The following is a 23,431-nucleotide window of genomic DNA, read 5'->3' on the forward strand; positions in this document are numbered from 1 at the left end:
ACAATGTACCACCATTCACACATCAGGACTTTTTATGATGTGTTGCTGCGATGACAGACAGATACAGCATACAAGAGTTTAGGATCTCTCCCTTTTCACCCTCCCACAGGAAATGGATATGTCAGTCCTACTGCCTCACATAACATCCAAAACTTTATCAACCACATGGCTTAAGAACTACATCTGTGCTGATGCCTGTTATGTCACGACTGTTTCTCTCCCAAATTACAAACTCTTCAGCTGAGAATCATGGAAGGAGAAAGAGATTCCACAAGTTCTATGGAAACCTTTGCCAGTGACTGAGCATGCAGATACTTACTGAAGTCAGGGAAAAACCAGTACCACCGAAGAATGTCAATTAGCATAGTACTTTAAGTGCTGTTTTTCACAGATAACTTAAGGCCATTAAAATATTGTAGAATATTGGGCGGGGGGGGGGGGGGGTGGGGTGGTCTTAAACAGTGGGTGTAGTACTTTGTGTTATGACCTGAATTTTGCTTCAGGTAACTTACTCACCAAAATTTACTCTGTAAAAATTAAACATTCATAATTCTAACATTCCATCAAAAATATTTTCCCAGATGTCAAAACTTTTATTTCAGAGGGAGATTAAATATATCACATTTTTTTGTTGCAATATATCTATGGCCTAGATACTGAATGCAGAAGTAAAAATGGGAGCACCCCAGAGCTTTCAAGCATGAAAACTTCCTCTGTTGCCATATTTTGTTAGCCTTCTGATTGTTTATATTCTTGTAGTTGAGTTTTCTTACGCTTGTAACATAAACAAGAGTTGTTTTACACATTCCTCTCTGATGAGGGTCAACTGATTGACTTCTAGCCTGGCCAGTGGGATGGAAAGGTACCAATTTTGTTCTCCAATCCCTAGTCATTGTCCACACTCTATATATGCAAGGTCATCATAATAAAGCTTCTTCTTCTTGTCTTGTCGTGAAGCCAGAGAGCGTGAGTATCATTTCTCTTTGTGTCCTCTATCGACACTCATTTAGCGCTACAGGAGAAAATCATAAACCAATACTTCAAAAACTGCATTTTATAAATAAATTAACATGCAAGTGTCGATTTTTGCAGAACTCAAGCAATATTTTTTTTCTTCATCTCCAATCACCTCCTTTGAGAATTTCCTAAGTGAAAGGGAAAGTAACTTACTTGCAAATATCATCTTCTGGGTCCTCAAGCCCAAATCTTTCATCAAAAGTAAGTTGTATCCATACGTTTTCATCAAGTGCTACTAATCTCCACACTAGCACAGTGTTGCGGGGGTATGTGTGTGGAAACTTGGGGCTGTGAATACTCCCATTAGTAGTCACAGTAATTATCTTCTCATGGTGAGGGTCCTGCACACCTACAGGAAGGACAGAAAAGAGAGGCATCAATACTCATTCCTTCTCCTTTTCCCAAAGTGCTGGTATAGTATGCACAGATAAAGATGCTTTTGTTCTGTTTGCTTTTCTTCATCTGGGAAGAATTTCTGCTTGACAAAAAGTCCACACAACAACAACACAGGAGTTTTTCTAAAACCTGTATACTGTCAGATTGATATTTCACTCAGTAAATTATAGGAACTCTATTAATAAATTTTGTAATGAAATATGGTTGTAGTTTTATACTGGAGATTTTACATTACTTTCTTTTCAGATACTAATTTTTTTTTCAGTTAGATATTTTTATCTTATTTTTCTGACTTTTCTTTATAAACAGTGTTCTGATGAACATTCATTTGAATTTATAAAAGACATACATACTTCAGTCTACTATGAAAATACACACTGCAATTGTACCTTAATATAGCCACATATAAAGGTTGACAGCTAAATGAATGCAGTGCAAGAAAAGAAGGCCACAGACACTGCATTGCTATTTTAAAAGAATCAATCTATACTTAGATATAATTTAAAGTCTGACAAAATTTTGCCTTCTATTCTTCTGGACTTGTGCCTTCGACTTGTGGTATGAAAATGGTAAACTTTCTTTTAAGTAGAATGGCTGCTTATATCTAACTAATGTAGTGTAGTCTTGCCAACATCCACACACACTTGCACAGGACTGACTGCAGTAAGAGAAGACAGCATGCAGTAATAAGAAAAATAAAAAAGCACAAAACCAGAATTCTTAATTTAGATACTTCATTGGGTTTTTGTTAGCTGAGTCACAAACATGTTTCTATAATGTACAGTCTGTCAGCTGAGAGCTGCATGCTAAACACGGGAGCCAACAATAATAAAAATTACTTTCCCAGAGATTAGTGTACCAGAGTGCTGTTTCCAAAGCATTCAAAGGACCAGGATTTCAGATAAATGTGTCAAAGTGTGGTATCTGATCACACAATGCTTAATGGCACGTTTTGTCTTTAAAAACACAAACAGGATTACAAACCATGATATATTTCACAACATATTAAAAAGTGCTTTCTTTTGCACTGATAACAACAGCACTGCAAGTAAGGACTGTAAACAGCCCAGGCATATCAAATGAGAAGTCAATAAAAAGGGGGAAAGGAATGAAGAGATACCTACTTATTTAGTGAACTGCATCTCCAGTACCTTCAAGTTCCCCCATTTGTAATGGAAAAATATCTATTTGCTTTACACACAACAGTGTTACACAAACATATCAAATTCCCCCACACACTACTTGCTCCATTTCAAATATTTGCTTTTGCACAGTGGAATTTATTCTCTTACAAAAGAATTATTTTGCATGACTACAAAAACAAGTAATTGCTGTCACTGGAGAATGAAGCTTGTTATTTCTCTTCAGATAAGCTGCAATATTCCTTTTTATCTATGCTACAAAGTTTGTACCAGTGTACCTCAAAGCTCTAGCCATTTTCTACTGAAAAAGGCTACTTTTCTCCCGAGTTCATGCATGGTCTGAAAATTTCCTTTGAGTAGACTATGTGAAAAGCACAGCCGTTTGTGCATGGCTAGGATGAGAATATAGTTTTTGTTCTTTGTGGAATGACTTTCCAATTCCAGTCTAAGTTACACTAAAAAGGCAATAACAAGCTCACTCAGATTTCCAGCAGTCAGCTTTAGAACTCCAAATTTATATACATAGTTGCTGTGGGCATCCTATGAACAACCATCCTCCCTACCCTCATCCTCATGTCCCTCTACTGTCAAAAAAAAAAAAAAAAAAAAAAATATATATATATATATATATACTGTACAAACTGGATTGAAAAACTCAGAAGCATCAGTTTAGGCAAGGACTGAGGTAGACAAGACACCATCTCAGCCAGGAGACAACTGGGAAAAAGGGGACAGACAAGGACCAAAACAATGTATTTGCATCTTTAGTAAAGAGCTTCAGCAGACCACGAGCAACTGAGATCAGGAGAAGTCCTGGAAATGAGTCAAACTAGACAGGAAAAACCCCTGAGCTGACCTAGAGATATGACACTGTATTACACTTACTAGGAAAGGACAGCACACGCTTAACACAGCCTGAAGTTGAAGAATGAGTCACCGCAGTTGTCTTTGATGTGGTACAAGATGCTATCACCAGATTTATATATCCATCAGTTGAGAAAGTCTGCCCCACGAAATTACAAGATTCCAGGCATTCTGAAAGCACGGCAGTGCCTAACCCTTCCACCAATGGAGTAATGCAGATGAAAAACCACAGTATCGCCAAACAGATCAGTAGATGCCACTGTAAACTGAAATTAAACCCACCAACTAGACAAGCTCATTCCTGCCTACTTCAAAGTCAGTCTCTTCCCCCATGGGCACAACACATTTCACAAAGATCAGCACTGACACTTTTTAAATATAGCAAATACCTCTTTCTTAGTACATTGTAATCTCTACACTTTAGCAAGGGTCATGGTTAAAACCCAAACAAATTGCATGCAGTTCAGGAGACAGAAGGGAAACTGCAGAAGAAGAGAGGAGCACCATGGGTAGAATAATGACCTCAGCACTGATTCACTTAAAAGGTCACACAGTACAGGAAAAAAAATAGTTCTTAAATTGTTTTGTTAAAACTACCATTTTTAAACAACAGGACAACAGTACTGCTAATCACAGTCTTAACATATATTATTTGGGTAATTTAATCTGATAGTCCTAAATTATGAAAAACAACTTTTAGGCCTTCAGAAAGAACATTTGCTAATATGTGGCTACCACTGCTTAAAAAAAACCAAAGCCAAATCCAAACATAAAAAAACCCAGTCTGAACTCCAAATATTTACAAATAAACATTAGAAATTTTTCAGATATACAGCAATGTTGCAGTTTGTGAATTTTCTGTTTTAAAACTGAGAAACAAAAGATGCCAGTAACTACTGGGTCACTACCACAGAACCTGAGAGGCAAACAGGGTTTTTTAATTAATTGAAAGGATTTCCGGACAGTGTTCCCATATAATTTTTACAACACACCCATCTGCACAGAAACGGAGACTTTGTAAAAGAAATCCTTTGAAATGTAACATAACATGCTATTTCTTCCTCTTTCACCAGACTTTCAAGAAGCAGTAAGCCTGCTTTCAAAAGCAGTAACTCAAGCCATAGAGGGGTACCTCTTTCTGTCCTGTCTCTGATTCAGTTGCCTCCAGGCAATTCTTAGCTATTATCTGAATACAACAGTCAAAAGAAATTTAACTCTTTTTGCCAGGCACAAAAGAAAAACTGGAAAATCATCTGTTATTGGTAGAAAATTGAAGACAAATACCTCTGTTCTATATTGTTTGCACATGAAATGGCTATTGGGGCAAAGCCACTCAAAGGCATTCAAATGTTGCTATGCAGAGACCTCTGGAGACCTCCAGTCCCAGCTCCTGCCCACACCAGAGCAGCACAGTCACCAAAGGGTTGGCATTTTCTAGACAATGCTCAAAGTGTCTCAGAGATGGGGGCTCCACAGCGCTTTGGGATAACTTGTTCCATTGCTGCACTACCTCTCTAGGTAAGATGTTTTTTCCAAATATTAAATTTGATCCTCTCAAGCTGCAATTTTTAGCCATGATTCTGTTGTTGGTTTTGTGGGGCTTTTTTGTTTATTTGTTTTGGGATTTTCTGGGGGGAACGGGGGTTTGGTTTGTGTTGTTTTTTTGTTGTTGTTGTTTGGTTGTGTTTTTTGTTTGTTTTGGGTTTTTTTTTGTGTGTGTGTGTGTGTGTGTGTGCGTGTGTACGTGTTTTGCTTTTAGTGTTTTGTTGGGGTTCCTTTCAGGATCTGTTCTGGTGTTGCACTCTGTACCTTCTACCAGGAAGAGTTTAACTTGTCCATCCCTTGCAACTGCTCTTCAGGCAATTGGGGGCCTGCTGTGGCTGCCTCACAGCCTTCTCTTCTCAGGCAAAACAAGCCCAGACTCCTCACTGTCCATCACTACCTGCCACCAGCTAGCTGAGCCTTCAACCCTGGCCATCCAGCCAATTTTCAACCTAAGCAAGCAGCCTATTTTTCCAAACTTTTGCCTCAAGTTGCACAAGAAATATTTTTCATCATCAACTTTTCCAGTACTAAGAAAACTTAACACTGACTTTCTGTGTCTCCTAAGAGAACTTCCCTAAGCGTTATGATCTGCAGCTTTTCTGGGATACATTTTTTGAGACAGATCTTCTGTGGATTTTCCATTTTCTCTTGCTTCTATGATACAGCCACCTATTTTAAGTCTTGACGTGATTCTTCAAGTATTAGCAAGAAATTAGAAAGACAGATGAGCACTACCCATAGTACACACACACAATATACACAGGTGATCTGTCAACATCACAGCATGATAAATTCAACCTCTAACTAGAAATCTGCTAATTTGCACAGTTACATAGTAGTCCAAATTAGAAAATGTAAGAAATACAATTTATAAAGTATCATATGGGTACAAAGTATCAAAGTAGGGACATATAAGACAAATATTACATTTTGTTTACATTACTCTTCCCTCTGACACATGATTAACTCACACACTTGGAAAGACGTGAAAAAATTCTAGTTCATACAACTCAAGATGAATGTATAGAAGAACTGTATTTGGGGTTTGTTTGTTTGTTTGTTTTAATCCTACAATTTAACCTGTTCCTTTTTTCTTCAGTTACTATTCTGAGTTCAAGCTTGTACTGTTACCTTAGGCACTGAATATCATACACCATTTCACTGCTGGCTAAAGGTCTTTCTGTCTTTCACATTATGGTAAGGACTGAACACAGATGAAGTGAGCAGAGAAGAAAAAGCTGTCTAATTGATCTTCAGGAACCCTCAGTTTTGGCAGCTGGCCCTGCAGGGAAGGACAAAAGGCAGAAAAAGAAAGGGAGGACAGAAGGGTGGAGGGGGGGAAGACATCAATGGGCAACAGAGCATGGAACTGCAGTAACAGATTTTAAAAAGTTCCTGCAGAAGATAATAATGACTAATCAGAAGGTCACAAACCTTTTTAAATTCCAAATTGCATTGCAGAAACAAAAATGAATTTATACTTTTACTTTACAAGCTCATACTTTATAACCTTCAAGTATTCTGCCAGCACTTTGACTAGTACTCTGGCTTCTACTCAAAGAAGAGAATGGCAATTAAACAGGGGTGTTTTTGGGCGGGGATTTTTTGGTAGTTTTTTGGTGGTTGGTTGGATGGCTGTTTGTTGTCGGGGTTTTTTTTTTTCCCTGCACAGTAAATCTTCTTGCATTAAAAGTAACCTCTACTGAGATCTGTTTTTAGAACAAATTCTTTTGGAGGACAGTTTTGGTCCTGAACTTCTCAGTATCTTTTAAAACTAGATAAATACTACATTTTAGCCAAGATAAAGAATTCCTTTTGCTAAATGTTAGATGAGGTAACTTTTTGCTGTTATCACATGCTCAAAGATCTAATTATTCTAGAGTGTTTCAATAAGCATTTATTTCAGTGTCCACAGGTAAAGTCTTAGCTACACTGGAATTGATATTAAATCCCCTGCTGACTTGAATATGAAAGGAATTCCATCTATGCTAAATACATAAACCTGTTAGAATTATTTTATAATGGACTGATAATAGCATGATATGATTTCTTTTTTTTTATAGTAACATCCCTCTTTTCTCTTATGGATAAAATAAATACCGAGATATTCCCCCCCCCTTTTTTTTTTCTTTCTTTTTTTTTTTTTTTCTCCTGGGTGGGGGAGGGGTTGTTTGTTGTGTTTGTTTGTTTGGGTCCCAAACAGAAGAGGCAGTACTTAAGGAAAGAAAATTCTGGCCTCTTCCTACAACTAATGCTATTAGTATATTTATCAAATTAATCCCGAATTATGATTTTTTTTTTTCTGCAGGTGCAAAGCTATAAAGGGGAAAGGCCAGCAGAAAGTGTTTTAGAAGCTTTAAATGCACTATATATATATATTTTTTTTTTTTTTTTTTTTTTTTTTTTTGCTTTGAATGATTTACAATTAATTTACATTTGTGGTATGTCTCTGAATGTCAAAGCAGTACCTGAAAGTGTGATGACAAAAACAAAGCCACAACAAGATAGATGGAGAAAGGGAGGAAAAGAGAGAGAGACAGAGAGGAGAGAAAAAGGAAAACAAGGTAAAAACCATCATTCTGAGTAGATCGCTCCCCTTACCATTACAAGGATTGGCAGACAGTAAACAGCTGCACGATCAACAGTATGCAGGGCAGACAACAAATGTAATCACCCTAAATACCTGTCCTTCATACCTGTCCTTCACTCATCAACATATGAGCTCTTCATGACTTCCTCATCTTCCTGCAACAAGACCACTTTTAATATTTTTTTATTTTCTGTTATATTCCAGAGTGGCAATCGGCTACACAATATTTTTTACGTTTTCTGATTCCTATTTCCTCTTCCCCTGCTGAAGGGGGAAGCATTTTAAGTAATCTCCACTCAAAAGTCCCTCAATGCAAAATTATTTCAATTGAAAACTGTTGAAGCTGAAGCAAAGCATAACAGTACACAGTGAGGGATCCATTTTCAAGGTTCATCTTGTAGAAGACTAGAACATCAGGTTCAGTCTTCTTTAATAATGAACAGGCAAAATGGGTGATCCTGAATGATAACAGAACTCTAGGAAGGAAAAGGCTTTTGAAAGCTACTCACCCAGGTTTCCACAAACACATGACTAAATTAATTGCAAGTCTCCTAGGAAAAGTAAAACTTGCTCTACATGAAAAATCTCAGTAGAAAAGACATACAGGAACATTTAATACTGAGAAGGACCAGGAAGCAAGCACAAACACTTAACCATGAAACCAGGAAAAGATTTGCCCAGCTGTAGATATTTATATCTACTAAGAGATAAAAAAGTTATTTATTTACTTTCTAAAGAAAGGGGGAAAAAAAGTATTTTTAAAGTCTTACATGTCTGGGAAGTTTGGGTGAAGAAAAATTAGTGCTTTCAAATCTGTAATCTTTCCAATTCTGTTACTAAAAATAATTGTTTCTTTTTTTCCTATGGGAACTGATTTAGAAAAGTTTTGAAAAACATAACTTAATTCTGAAATGTAAACAAACATCAACAGGAAGTACAACTATAAATAGTATCTACAGCAACAACAGAAACTCAAGTGAATGTAAAAATCATCACATATAAATGTTCAAGCCCAGCACTTCCAATTTGTTTTCAATTTTATTACAACAGTGCTTAGAAGCTACATCCAAAATTAGACTTGTTAGTACTGGAGACCACACACATGCCCACACAGTATCAGTCAGTCTGTCTTGAAAAGCTGCACATACCAGCCGAGATAGGAAGGGACAGGGAAACAGAGCAGTATTACCCTGACTTTCCAGACTGTGCATGGCACAGAGTGGTTACAAGTGCAAGAAGATAACTTCAACACAACAGTGAAATGAAGCTGGATTTCTTTTCATCCTCGTTAAAAGCATTAGTTTCAATGACATATATTAAAACTTACTTGTAGCTCATTTCCTAATACTAGCTCTCAATATGCTTTTCAATTCATGTGATTCATGTCCTTTATAGAAAAAATTCTTTAAAATTCTTTAAAAATTCTTTAAAATTCGAACCTTCTGAAACTTGCACTTCTTGATCTTAAGTCAAGCTGAAAAGCAAGGCTAAATTTTATTATGCCCCTTTTCTTTATGGTGCCTTCAGTTTATATTGTGCTGCACTTGTTAAGAGCAGATACTAGTAAACATTTGGGCAAAAGATTACCCATGGTCCATGTGGAATTCAGTCTGAATAAATAGACTCTATGGATACGGAATGTGTTAAACAGCTCTCTCTCATTTTAGGTATTATTCAGAATGAAAAAAAAATAACCCAAGACTGATCATGTTTCAAGAGATGAAAAGAAGAAAAAAAAGAAAATATAAAACTACCACCCTAATCTTTAGAAACACCAGCCCTGAAATGCTTTGGTTTGATGTTTGCATTGTTTTGCTATTTGTATGGATTTTAATTTTTTCATTCTTTACACAGTGGAGTATGTTATAAATATAGCAATTCAAACATTTATAAAGATCATCAGTCACATTTCTAAGTTCTGAAAAAAAAGTGCTGCCCAAGACCATTTTGAAAAGCATTACTGCAAACACTTTTAGTCAGAAAATTACAGTGATGAAGTCCTCTAAGAGGGGACATAAAAGGAAACCAGAGATTGAAGGGTTTGTGCACTACAATGGAAGGCAGGAATGCAGCACATGTAGGGCTAGTTTTACCTACAGAGCAAGAGTAACTACAAGAATGAAGCCTATGTGGCATTCAGTTCACTGTCAAAAATGCAGAGGGCCCTAAGCAAAACTCTTACTATAGTAGTGACATTGCTACTGAACACTCCATACACACAATATGCACCTCCAGTATATTCTTGTGTTAAAAAGGCAAGAGAAACAAAGAAAATATAAAGAAATAATTTGGCATCTCTTTATGTATTTCCTGAACTGGAGTACACTATACTTCCAAATTCAGAGACATAAAAATATTGCATCTTTAATGTCCACTTAAGCAAAAAAAAAATTTTAGCTGGTATTAGCCTCTTAAACAAAGCTTTTGGAATAATATGTCTTCACCTTATTAAAATTGGATTTCTAGAAGATGATTTTGCAGGAAGTAGTTATGTACTATCAACAGAGTTCTGCAGAGATAAATGCAATGCAACTGCTACTGAACTGGAAGACTTTCAGGCAGACAGAACTCAGCACAAAATCAAATTCGAAACATTCATTTCTACTATCTTTGAACGGAAGGTTAAATCATGCGACACAACAGTATTTGCACTTGTAGAAGAAATTTAGAAAAGAAGCACAAGTCCAACTACAGCAGAGTCTCTTGTTCTGTGAGGACAAAATGAGAAAGTTTTGTACAGAATAAAAACACCATATGGAGAAATAATAGTTTTTACAACTCCGTTATCATGCATTTCTGATCCTGCTGGCTATTGAACTCATGCATACATGAAAAACAGGATCTGTTTTTACAGACAGGCCACAAAAACAAGACTGATATTTAGACAATGTGATGAGAATTTTCTCAGGACAGAGAAATTTCCTAGCCTCAGGGAGAGAACTCTTGCCATTCTCTCTAAATAAGTAAAACACTTTCCATTTCAGGTAATTGTAAGTGGTACGAGCCTAACTGATCATTCAGTTCTTACTCTTCAGGGAAGTCAGATGAACAATAACACCACATTTGCAAACTATTTATCCTTATTTTCCTACGACCTTTGTATTTTTCCAAAGAACATAAAGCCATAAGGGAGCATCCATAAGAGATCTGTATCCCACAGGCTAGCATACTGCACATGGTATTTTATGTAAAAACACTTGAAAAGACCCTTTTGCTAATCCAGTACAGCAGGTGTCTTTGAGGAGGACTGACAGCAGGGCCCAAGCACCATCAGTCACAATTTATGCCACTGAAAAGGTTATATGTACTGCTGCAGTCTTCAGAAGGCTGTTGATACACTGATTTAGGCTTTGTTCCCCAGAGCTACCAATGTTCACCTTATTTCCCATGTTAACTTATGATTTCATTTGTTCACAAATAATTTAGGATTTTTTTCACACAATAGGCTCAAGCTTTTATCACTAGATGATTTAATGTTTTTTTCTGCTGTCTTTAATATAAAAATCTTCTCAGAGAGTTATGTTTAACTCAATATCAAAAATCTCTCTATAGGTTCATCTGAAAAAAACTTTACAGTTATGATATGAAAAGTGACATTTGAGACTCCTAAGTCACTCCAATATCCCTCATTTCAGATAAGTTTCTAATTTGTCAGCCTTTTTTTAAAACTACAGAAGTTCTAAAACTTTAAAACTGTTAAAACTGTCTCTCATCTCCCCAAGGGTCTTGGCTGTACTGCAGAGAGCTATATTCCTTCAACGTAATTTGCTCAATCAGCACTGCTCATTTTGAAATCCAGCATGAGAAATATGCTGCTTTCCACAACAGTCTTGTCCTCAGTGCCATCCAGGATAAGAATGAAGCCAGATCTGTCACTTAACTTTCCTAGAAACTTTAACCCTTGCCAAACCATCCAGCTACCCCTTCAGTAAGCTTCAAATCTTTGGAAAGCACAGACATGCGGGCATATGGAAGGGTCGGAGGAAATCAATGCTTAAAATGCATTTTGGTTGCAGTGCCCCTGATACTCTGGAGAACATGCAAACAGTATAAAAGGAAAGCAGACCCTTAGCAGGGAAGGTCAAAGACTGCCTAAGTGGATTGACTTTAGTCTGGACAGAAAGGCTTTGCTCTAAGAGTCAATGGTAGAACAAACACTGATGTGTGATGGAAACCAGTAAATAAGACCTGCTTTCCTGATAATTTATCCAAGGTGAACAGTTAACTAGGCTAGGAAACTTGATGAAAACTACTTTCCAGTCCCTTCACTCACATTTTGGGAGGGGATTTGGATGCTAGTTTTGGCCCAGTTTGTATTGTCATTTGAACTCAGTGGGGAGAAAGGTAGAACTATTCATTTCAAAGGCACAGAACTGCACATTTTAAGAGCAGTTTGGACAAGTTGAATTCAAAGTTCACATCACATCACATCACACGAGTCTCAAGACAAGAAGGAAATGAAATGCCAGAAATCTGTCTACCAAAGAGAAGTTAAATAGAAAGAATTTTCTCCTAGTTACACTTGGAGTCACTACAGAATGACTCCAGCTTTAATCCTCATGCTGTTATTTAGGTTTTAAAACAGAAGAAAACTATAGCAATTTCAATTAAATGAAATTGTGCCTTACATTAAGGCACTGCATTTTTTCCAGGGCATAGTAGCAAGTTACTATATGAAAGAGAGCAGCTTTTATAAAGATTCACAACTCCAAGCACACTTCATTTATAATTTTATGCCTAGAGAATTCCAATGCAGCCCCAACAGAAGGCATTTATCAAGAGCTTCAACACTAATACGTGAAGCTAGTAATTCAATTGCAAAACAAACAAGATAGGAATATCAAGCCCTCAAGTTTATGCCTTCACGTAAATTAGAAGGAGCGAAACAATACACGGATAATCTAATCCAGCACTGCAATTAACGGGATGTCTGAATCATTGGTGATAAAGGCTCTGCAATAACTAAACATATATATTACACACGATGGCTGAAGAAGAAAGTAAATGCTTCTCATATCTAATCATTCTCCCTCTTCAGAATTCTAGACATATCAGTGTCTACAAACTTTGATGGTCCAAAATGTTGTTTACTCAGTCCACCATAGCACTGCGTGAAAAAGAATTCTATACATGTAGAATGCTTATGACAAATCTGAAGACTGTTAATTAATAGCTTACTAAAATTTTTAGCCACGATAATATTTTCTTCTTATTTCTAGGCAACCTAACAGAAGTATATTTTATTAAAATCTTGCACAATTAAAAAAATAATAAATAGAAAGGTCCAAAGTGACAGATGTTTTGTTTGAAATTGAAAGCTTGAAGTTAACATTATAATATGCCACAGGTAAAGTATTATCTGAACATCAAAGCATCACCGCTATAAAGAAAAAATTAAGCACCAGATGCCAAATGTTGACTACCTCCACTATGAGGGTGAATCAGTACCAAAGACTTCTGAATGAAAATCAGCTGAGAATGTTTAGGGGTTTGGGGAGTGAGAGTGCTCTTCTTGTTTCAGTTTCTGGTTGTTTTAGAGTTTTCTGAAACAATATATAAACATGTTTTAAATATCTCAGGTCTTCTGTAAAAGCAGACAAGTTACATTATCGCACTGGCAAATCTGTCTTGATGATTGTTGATTTCACTCTTTTAGGACTCCTTCCTCCCTGACTGAATTTGAGGGAAGTAATTGATTTACCTGTTGCTGGTTGCACTTTAACACAATTTGGATTTGTAGTCTCTGAATGAAGAAGTTTGCTTCTAAGAACATTATTCTCTAAGATTCTTTTAAAACATGGACATAATTTACATTTTGTTTTTTGGGTTTTTTTAGGATGCTCAAAAAAGCAAGGAATTTTTTTTAAATCCAGAGAAGTCTTAAGTTCACCTTACTTAGGTTTAAGTCTTCAGAAGAAGCAGAATGAGGAGGATTGACATTTCATTCTACCATCCATTTGCATAGGACTTATTGTAACTGAAACAGCTGATTTCGCTGCTCGTTTAGTAGATTCTCTGCAATGAGAAAAGTATTTAAAATAACCTTTAAGTTGAGGTGTTACTATTCAAAGAACAGCATTGGACCACGACCACTAAAACCCCCACTTTAAAACTTGCCTTCTCTTTTAAATCTAACAAATACAGACTTGTTAACAGATATACATTCCTTCACAGAGTACTAACTTTATTCTGGTTTCAAATTCATTATTTTGTATATTTCAAAGAGAATTAAAGCTCACTCTGTTAAAAGTAATTACACTAATTCTTTTTAGATTATCAGCAGGATACATACAATACAAAGAACTGATGATTTTAATTATTATTTTTAAAAATACCTATGTACAGAACTTTCACTTAAATTATTTAAACATTCTTAGGTGAAGAGCAGGATACATTATGATTTGCACCGCTGCAAAGACAAATCACATGCATCCATATACAGGCATTTACTGAAGAACTGGTGAAAAAATATAAATTCTTCTATCATTTAATACTACTTGTTACTTCACAGTTCAGCAGAAGTAGCTCTGTAATGTCTTTTCAGATTTCATGCAATTGTTTACAAAAAAAAAAAAACAAAAAACCCACCCTTTCTTTGGATGGGGATCTCATCCTAATATTTTAATTTTTTATGGTATGTCTAATTACTGCTAAGTGCACTTCTGGAAGTAACATCAAATCAACTTGTAAGACCCAGCAAGTTCATAGCACAAGGGAAAGTGAGAAAATAATTAAAGGAGTAACATCAAAATAAGTCATCATCTCATTTTGAAATCAGCCAAATCTGATGAAGGCTAAAGTGATCACATACTCTCAGCTCACAAGAATACACATTTGCCTCTGGAAGATTCCTGTTGTACCAAATTAGAAGAGGAGAGCAGAAACTGTTTCTGCTATCTTTGAAGCTGCAGGCCTAATACTAATAAAGATGAAAGCCTTTGTGCCCACTTCAGAAAGGATGAATGTAAAATATATCAAATATCAGAGGCATACACGAAGCCAACAGTGTTAATAGCTGTATTAAAACAAGTCCATACCATTAGAATCATTACTAGCAGAAAAGCAATTAAGTGTAGAAATTAAAAATGTGCCAGATTCAGACTAGCACAGTTCCAGGGATTTTTCAAATTACAAGGACGTCCTCAGATCAGAACTAACCAGTCTTGATATGGAAAGGTCAAAATTATGCTGCAGCTCAGCAGAGCCTTTGAGAGGTGTTAAACAGACTTTAAGAGTAACAAAAAGAATGGGGAAAAATCTCACCGCCAGCAGCCCGAGTGATTCCATACATCAGGAGAGCAGAAGGTGTCCCCTTCTCCTCCCGCAAGCTGGATTTCCCATTTGCTCCACTATTCTACCACAGCTCCCAGCAGCTGTGAGGATCCCCACAGCGGGGCTGGCCCCGGGAGCGCTCCTGCTGCTTTCTCTGCCATCCTTACTGGAGTCAAGCCTGGCACCAGCTGCACTCCAGGGGAATTCTGGCTTTAAGGCAGTTCCCAGGGCTTAGCAACACCACCTATGTGCCCCATCAGAGAGCCACTAATATTCTAGTCTATGTCTTCCTTTTCACACACTGGTGGAAAGCAATGCCTTTACATTTGCTGGCTGGAGTAAAGAGAACCCCTCCTTGACAGAGATTTTCATTCTCGTGAGCTCAGAGTGTTTCAGCTGTTCTGGGTGAAGTTTTCCACATCGTAATTATCTCGCATACTAAAAGGATGGCACTCTCAGAGAGAACAGATAGAAGAATGAAGATGTATTAGGGCATACAAGACATCTGCTCTACTGATAAGTTCTTGCTACGGAGACATCCCACAAGGACTGGAAGTTTCCACAAGGGTCTGCATTTGCACTTTGTCCAGTGTTGCTTATTACCCTCATGACTGGTCTAGGAAAATGTTAGGCAAAAGCCCAATTGAGACAAAGTAACTTTTGTAAAGTAAAAATCGTACAGATTAATAAAGGGGCTAAAAGCACAGTTTCTTTCTTTATTTTGGCAATTCTTCATATACAACTCCCTTTAACCCCCACCAGCTGGAAGACTGGGTTTTCATTCTGTTTTCTGGTACACCCTGCAGACGACAGTAAACCCACTTTATCCATTTGCAAAATCGCTTGCTTTCCTTGTGACTGCTGTTAAAATTCAAGTTGGTAACAAACCCACCCTCCTTCCCAAGGAGACACACAGCATTCCTCAGCACACACCCTCAAGCACTAACGCTGGCGCAGAATGGGATTACTAGGGATCAGAAATTGGCAAATCTGGGTATCTACTCACAGCTTAGACCAAAGTCATTCATAAAGACAATATTCTGGGTCTCACTGAGGCATTTAGTTGTAGCTGTTCTTGTTTTCAATTCTAATAATTCCTCTCACGGGACAACTTTTTTTTTGTTAGAGCTACTAAAATAGACTGTCGCATAAATTTTGAGCAACATCAATACTTATCAGCAATTCCCAATTAAATATCCCAAGGTCTTGTTTAATTCATCCCTTAAAGCTTTTACAGCTGTTGTATTAAGAGGAAAGCAAAAGCCACTTCCTTTTGTGTTATAAATTTCTCTTTAATAATATTTATTCAAATTCTGATTACAAGCCAAAATCATTGTGAAAAAGTAGGACTTAAAATAACAATTACAAATGAAAAAGAGCAACTAATGATAAATACTTACTGTGCCTGTCTACTCATGGAGATAAATCCTGAAAGATGATGAGAATCCCATCCCCTTTTCCAGCAGAGCATGTAATTATCTTTTCACCCGGCTCATATTACCAACCAGTCTGGGCTGGAAGGCCAGTCTTATATTGTTAACGTAATAAAATCTTACACCTTTAGTACAACGGAATTTATCTTAAGTCAAAGGAAAAAAAAAAAAAAAAACACAAACAAACAAACAAACAAAAAAAAACCAAAAAAAACCCACAAAAATACAAAAAAAACCACCCCAAAACCACACCACACAAAAAATAACAAACCCACACCTGAAAACATTTAATGACCTCCAAAGCTAAAGAAAACAGCTTTATTTTCTTTAAGTGCACTAAAAAGTTCATCATCAATGTCTAGATTTTAGTACTACCTTAACATGAGAACACCAGAACCACTTTTCATCCTCCTTTATCACTGTCATTTATTACTACCATTATTGGGGAATGAAAGCAGGTGGGTGTTTCCTTTTTTTTTTTTTCCCCTTTAAATTCAGAGTACTGTACCACTATTAATACTTAAATGTTTAAATTAGTCATAGTCATTTGATGACACAATCTACTGGAATCCTTCTCTTCTTCTCTTTCCCACTTTTATTCCATGTACATTACAGCTGGTAATGTGGATGAAATCCAGATGTTATGTAAAACAGCTGCAAATATGTGCTTCTATTTAAGCCTCCAGTACTTTTACTTATATACAGAAAATGCTTATACACTCAATGTCTGTGAGATCAATTCAGTGGAAAAAAAATTAAGTCAGCTGCTATGCCTTGTTAACTGAAGTCAAAAAGAACCCTCAGTCAAACTCAGTTCTTAAAGCTGAATACCAGTTGGCTTATTAACTTATTCATTCAATGACAAACTATACTACTTCGTGTATCATTTTTATGATTTGCCCCCCATAAACTCACTATTTATCCCACTTTATTTTTTTTATTTTCATCCACACATACATAACAGAACTACATAAAAGCTGATTACCTGTTCTCTTCTAAGGTTCGGCAAAGTTTTTTCTAAATCTACATTCCTATTTCATTAAGGCAAATGAAAGCTCTATTTTTTTCCCCATTCTGTTGCTTTAACACAGAATCATATTGTTTCTATTCAGAACACACTTTTTAGGTAAAGTAAGCAAGGAAGGAAATATTGATTAATCACAGCAGAAAAATCAAACAAAAAATCCCCCCAATAAAACTCCAGTGCTAATTCATGCATAGAATAACACCACATTAAGAACAGTGTAGAGGGAAAAAAAAAAAAAAAAAAGAAAAAAAAAAAAAAAGAAAAAAAAGAAGACATTGATGAATTTTACTTTAGTCTCATGTAAATATCAGATTTGTGAAGTTCATTGTAAAGTTATCAAATATCAGTGTTTGTATACTTGCAAATATATCAGCAACAAAAGAAGAGCTATGGAGAATCTCCATTTTTATGGACGCATGGGGAAACATAATGAAAAAGGATAAAGAAACTTTAATTCTTAGTCATCTGCCAGACTGTTTCCCAGGACTGGCTTCTTTAACAAGGAAAGAAGAGAAAGCAACCAGGAAATATTTTTGGCCATTTACTATGCAGAACCCAATAAAATACTTTGGCCAAAGTAAGATATATTACTTTTATTTATCCATGCATACGCACACACACAAAAACACCCTATGCACAATTCTAAATAATCATGTTTGTGGGGATGCCTGTGGATATGTACTCTGTGGCATGAGAAAAGCACACGGTTCTGTCTAAATAGCTCAGGAAGGACCACCTACCTGCCTGAGGCACATCTAGCCCCTAGATGAAATTCTGAGTGAAGTATCATGCAGGGACTCTGAATGACAAAGCAGCTAGCTGTTCAACTCTGTATCACCAACTCCCATTGTTTAATGCAGAGCGGTTTTGCAGAATTTTAGCATAAATACGCAGCATAGCCCGACGCAGCTGAATAATAAAGAGAGGAGCACAAATGCAAGGAACAGTCAAGCAGTTGCCCTGTGTGAAGCTAGAGAGAAGTTCTGAATCCTCAGAACTGGTCTAAGACTACAGGAACAAATCATGGAAAGCTTTTCTACAAATGCAGTCCTGCCATATCCTTCTCCTGTATGAGTGACCGAGATCAGAGAGTGCATTAAAGAAAACTTTGATAGGTCACTATCAAAGCAGGGTCCCTGAATAGCAGGGACCTAAGAAATAAGAAACTGAATAAACAATGTGTGTAACAATAGAGAGAGCAGTGTAACAGCATTACCCTGACACTGAAACAGCCAGGGCAGCAAGCATCTTTCCCATTTCCACATGACGCCATGCAGTAGTTCTGTGCAAGACCACAGATGTAATCTCTCTCAAGTTACTTCTTTTTTTCCTTTGTCAGATCATAATTTTACTGCATTTGTTTGGGTTTGCAACAGGAGTAGATTACAAAGGTTTTCCAATCAGAAAACCATTTCATGGATAATGAGCGTTCTCAATTTTATCACTGCAGCAGCAAAACTGGGCACTGCTTAACGAGTACTGACTGACAACGTGGTTGGTTATAGAGAGGAATATTATTATTGTTATATTTTACACTGAAATGTTGGTGAGATTATCAAAATGGCCACCTGCTTAGTTTGTGGAATAATAGTTTACTGACTACTCTATTCAGAAAAAAAAGTAGAAGTCTGAAAATGTAACACAACATTCATAAAATTATGAATTCATGATTGTTCACCAGATTGAACTGGGAAAATCAACTTGCAATTTAATTTCATATCATCCTATGCTTTTTGGTTCTTGGTTTTTTAGAACAAAATACCATTTTTCACATGACATAGTTCAGTATGAACTGCAGTCAGTCACTGACAGCAGTGGTGAAACTTTTCAATACTTGAATTTTTAATAAAAGGCCTTTTTTCTCCCTGAATTATACTCTTTCATATTCCATTACACATACTTTCCACTTCCATTTCCAAAAGCAGGAATTTAAATTTTTTACTTAACAAAGATGAAGTTTTACTCTTTCTCCTTATTTATTGTTTATGATTTACCTCTCCTTTCACTTTTGAAAAATGTTGAAATAAATGGGATGGAAAAAAAAAGTTATTTTGAAAAAAAAGTCCCTGCTTTCTCTTATGGGAGGGAAAAAAAAAATTAGAAAATCTTTTCTCCAAACACTTTTTATTCTTCCTTTCCCATCAAATGAATAAGAAAATAAGTACAAATATTTTAATCAATAATTAACAATTTTTACAAGTTGAAACATTTCTGGTTTGTAAGGCCACAGCTTTAAAATTAAGGCTTAAAACTAATTTTGTTTTTCACTTACATGTGCAAATTAAGTCTCATACATAGGAAGAAACCATGGAAATCACAGATATTCTCATTTAAGAACAGAAGTTAAAGATTTTTTTTTTTTTTTAATTTAACCAAATTACACAGACAAAAGGAGAGTTCTACTACCCTACTTTTGGCAGATTAACTCTATTTTCAAAAATAAGACCTCCCTAAAGTAGCTTTCCATTGTTTTAGCAGATTCATTTACACTACTTTCATCTCTCTTGAAAGATAAAAATCTAGTCAACAGCAGAATATAGATCAAAAAACTTTGCCTTCAAAGGCAAACAACTCCAAATTATGGCTCATAAAACAATAACAACCCAAGTTTATTCACTGACTTTTTTTCAGAAAGGTATTTTTAGGTATTCTTCCTACAAGTTCACCTTCTTTTCTCCTTCAGCATAACTACCCTTGTCACTGGCAAGCCTTAAATGCTGCGAAACCAAACTATTCCTGGGACTTGGAAATATCAGGACGGAGGATTACACCACACATGCAAGTGTACAGGTGTTTAATATTTCTTAATTTAAATTAGCACTCTCTGGGTGCTTCTGCAGTCACCAAGAAGGTGCTGGAAGTGCTTTTTGAACAGATACAAAGATGAAACAGTTCCATACCAGGTGCCTCCCTGCAGAAGGACATGTGTGTATTTAGGAAGCAGGCAAGTTAAACAAACTATTTTAGCAGCTTCTTCTTGCAGCTGTCTTCATTTTCTCAATACAGCTGTGGAAGCCATGAAAAGCCTATGTCATAGTTAACTACTGTGTTTTCACTTTTCATCTCCTCTATAAAAGGCATATAATCAGTCACTTTTATGCTGAAGCTTGTAATATACATCAGTATAATTACTGCTACAGTATTCAAACAAAACTTAACAAGTGCTATTTAGTCAGAATCATAGTGGCGCATGCAGTGTTAACTAATGGCTGCTGCTAGTGACAAATTACTCTCAGTAGATACTTTATACAGCAAATGTCATTTCTCTTTTGGCTGCATAACTATCAGATAATGAGATTGCTTGCACTTTCTGGGGTTTGCTTTTTGTTTGTTATTTAAATAACTCCCAGAAGAAAAACTCCTAAAATTTTAAGATTAATTATAGGATACTTATGTCCTGTACTGCTTTGGTGCTGTTCCTATGCTCTAACAAAGGTAATTTGGCAGGATTGTAACATCCTGCTCTCACCTAATTTTCTCTGTCAGACTATAGGTAAAAATTCATAATTTTTGATAGCTGTATTATATAAATGCACTTTTTTAAAAAAGTCTGTTTAAAATATCTGAGAGCTTTTCCAGTCTAAATATTTATTCTTGCTACTATTTTTGAGGCCTCCAGTTTCTGTAGTCAGTCTCACAACTTTCACCAAGGTCTCAGTGATGCACAGTCAGCTTCTGCCACCTCCCTGGGGATTACTCTCAGACTAACACATTCTCATAATGATTAAATCCAGTGGGATGCACTCCTCAGGAATATCAGGCAGTCTGAATAAGCAGCATCTTCAAACAAAAAAAGTCTTCAGAGTAAAACTACTTTTTCAGACTACATCTACTCAAAGCCCAGCACAAGCTGAACAAAATTAAACAGTTCTGCATTTGCAAGGCTCACAAGCGGCAAGAGCCAACCTTTGTCTCACAGAATCCAAGTTGCAGGCAGGAACATTACTATGAGCACACTTGCCATCTGTACTCAAATGCTAATGGCGCAACTGGATTGACTGTATATGGACAGAAATGGTCTCAGAAAGATTTGGATTACAAAACAGATAAAATATAACAGATGTGCCCATCAGCAGGCAGGCTGGCATTCGCTCTGCAGCAGCTGAAGCTTCCAAGAGTAAGCATACTGGAGTAATTCATCTCTTTCAAGCTTTCAAGTCACAAAAAGCACAAGTTCAAAAGTACCCTAAATATATAAGAGAAGGGGGAAAAAAAAAAAAAAAAAAAGCTCCTTGAACCATGGATTGATTATAAACGAGCTCTAACTCCAAGCCCTGTAGCATTGTTCTACTCTGGAGTCAGCCTCAGCCAACCCATTCTGCAATTCCTGAGTGTGCCTCAGCTCCCTGGTGAGCTGGGCAGAGTAGCTCCCTGCCCATAGGGACTCCAGGCACATCAGAAACGGTGTAAAACGAGCAAACACTGCAGTGCAAACCTGCAGCAAGCACTCTGGCACTGCCCACTTGACTCAAGCAGGTTTTAGCATTGCAATGCCCACAGTCCCCAGTATACCCATGCTGAGCAGCAGACTGGAGAGCAAAGCAGCGTGTTTGGAAGAGTTCTTCCCCATGGGGAGGGCACTGCCTCGAGCTTGCTAAGGGAGGCAGAGATTGCACCACTATGCAGCCAACTTTGGGCTTCTGCTTCAACTGAAGGTCAGAATTACACACTTCCAGCAGCATCAAAGGGCCACCTTCCTCATGGGAAACTGGAGATATTTGAAAATCCTGGGAAAATCTCTTCAGGCTAGGAGCTGATCAGTTTCCTAAATCCCATGCAAGTTTATTAAGGGAAAGGAACAGCCACCACCTCTTCTTGTAATCTTGTTGCTAAATTACCAAAGCCAGTGACAGATTTACACTAAAATTTTTTTGACAGTATGTTCAGACGGTGTTCCACTTTCAAAGACCGTAATTTATTGTGTATGTCATCATGTTCGGGGAGGGGGGTGTGGAATTAAAAATCCATCTTTTAATATTTGCCAAGCTTCTACCAGAGTGGCAGGCACGTCTGACAGTTTTATCCTACTTTACTACTTTGGGGAAAAAAAAAATGCAACACATAGAAATACTGTTTCCAAATCGAAAGACAGGATTTTGGAAGAATCCCAACTTTCTTCCACTCTACTGATCTGAATATGACATAATGACCTGATGAAGTCAACTGCCAAATACTTCTGAGGCAGACTTCAGGAGCTCCAGATGGCATTATTCAGAAGTTCTTATAGCCCTCATCCTACCAGCTGGCTCAATAGCATTAAAAATTGTTATTTTCCATATGAACTCCTACTTCTGACCACAGTAATACTTCCACAACAAAAAGGATACATGTTTAGAGATGACATAAGGCAGATTGGATTTTGTCTAATATGTCTCCAGTCTTCAAATAAAATTAATGTGTCATTAGATGGCATTATTAGTTAGTATAAAAATTAATATTGTGTCTATATTAAAATTCTAAACAAGCACACAATTGAAAATCAGATGTTGCAGATTATATGCATTCCAATCTTGTCTTGCCAGTTCCAACTCTGGAAAATTCAAGTTCTCAGATGATTAATGCCAGCACTGCTTCTAGTTTTATATAAGAACACTTTACTATACCTCTACAAAGGAATCTCCAAAGTTTATCAGAAGTACTGTCTGGAGAGGCCCTGAATGTAAGAGTCTAAAGTCAAAATTCAAGTACTGTAAAAACTGGCATTAAAAGCACCAGTTTCCAACAGCTCAGGACATAACCAAACTGGTGTTAATATCTTATGTAAAGGAGGCACTGTCAAAGTTTTTCTTCTCAAAAACAAATGAAATATCAGCATAATTCATTTTGCTAGAAGTGAAACTGTGCTGGCAAAATGGATGTGAAGTAAAAGAGGTTCAGCACTTGATTTTATGTGGTTTTCTTGTGAGGTCTGGTGATTAGAAGAAAAGTTAAAGACTAAGAACTAAAAATGCTGTTGGCTACTACTACTTCACCCCAAGGACTGATGTCCTGCTAGACATTATCTCTGAGAATCAATGCTTAAATATACAGAATAAGAATGCAAGTTATTTACAAAAGTAATGAATTAGAAGTTATTTTTAAATGAACCTGTTAAGCAAAAAAGAAAGGCTAATGACAATACTCTAGCTGTGAAATAGTTCAACTC

At 36.6% G+C, this 23,431-nt stretch overlaps 1 protein-coding gene across 1 annotated transcript in view; it reads right to left on the reverse strand.

Annotated features, from left to right (window-relative positions):
* The window catches only part of PDGFC (platelet derived growth factor C), a 123,831-nt gene that overhangs the window by 51,736 nt on the left and 48,664 nt on the right, over nt 1–23,431 (reverse strand). The window contains exon 2 of the mRNA XM_040064519.2: nt 1,171–1,366. Coding sequence (XP_039920453.1) covers nt 1,171–1,366 — 196 coding nt within the window. The remainder of the gene's footprint in view (nt 1–1,170; nt 1,367–23,431) is intronic.

The sequence above is a fragment of the Hirundo rustica genome, chromosome 5 (assembly GCF_015227805.2).
Source record: "Hirundo rustica isolate bHirRus1 chromosome 5, bHirRus1.pri.v3, whole genome shotgun sequence".
NCBI classification, from domain to species: Eukaryota; Metazoa; Chordata; class Aves; order Passeriformes; family Hirundinidae; genus Hirundo; species Hirundo rustica.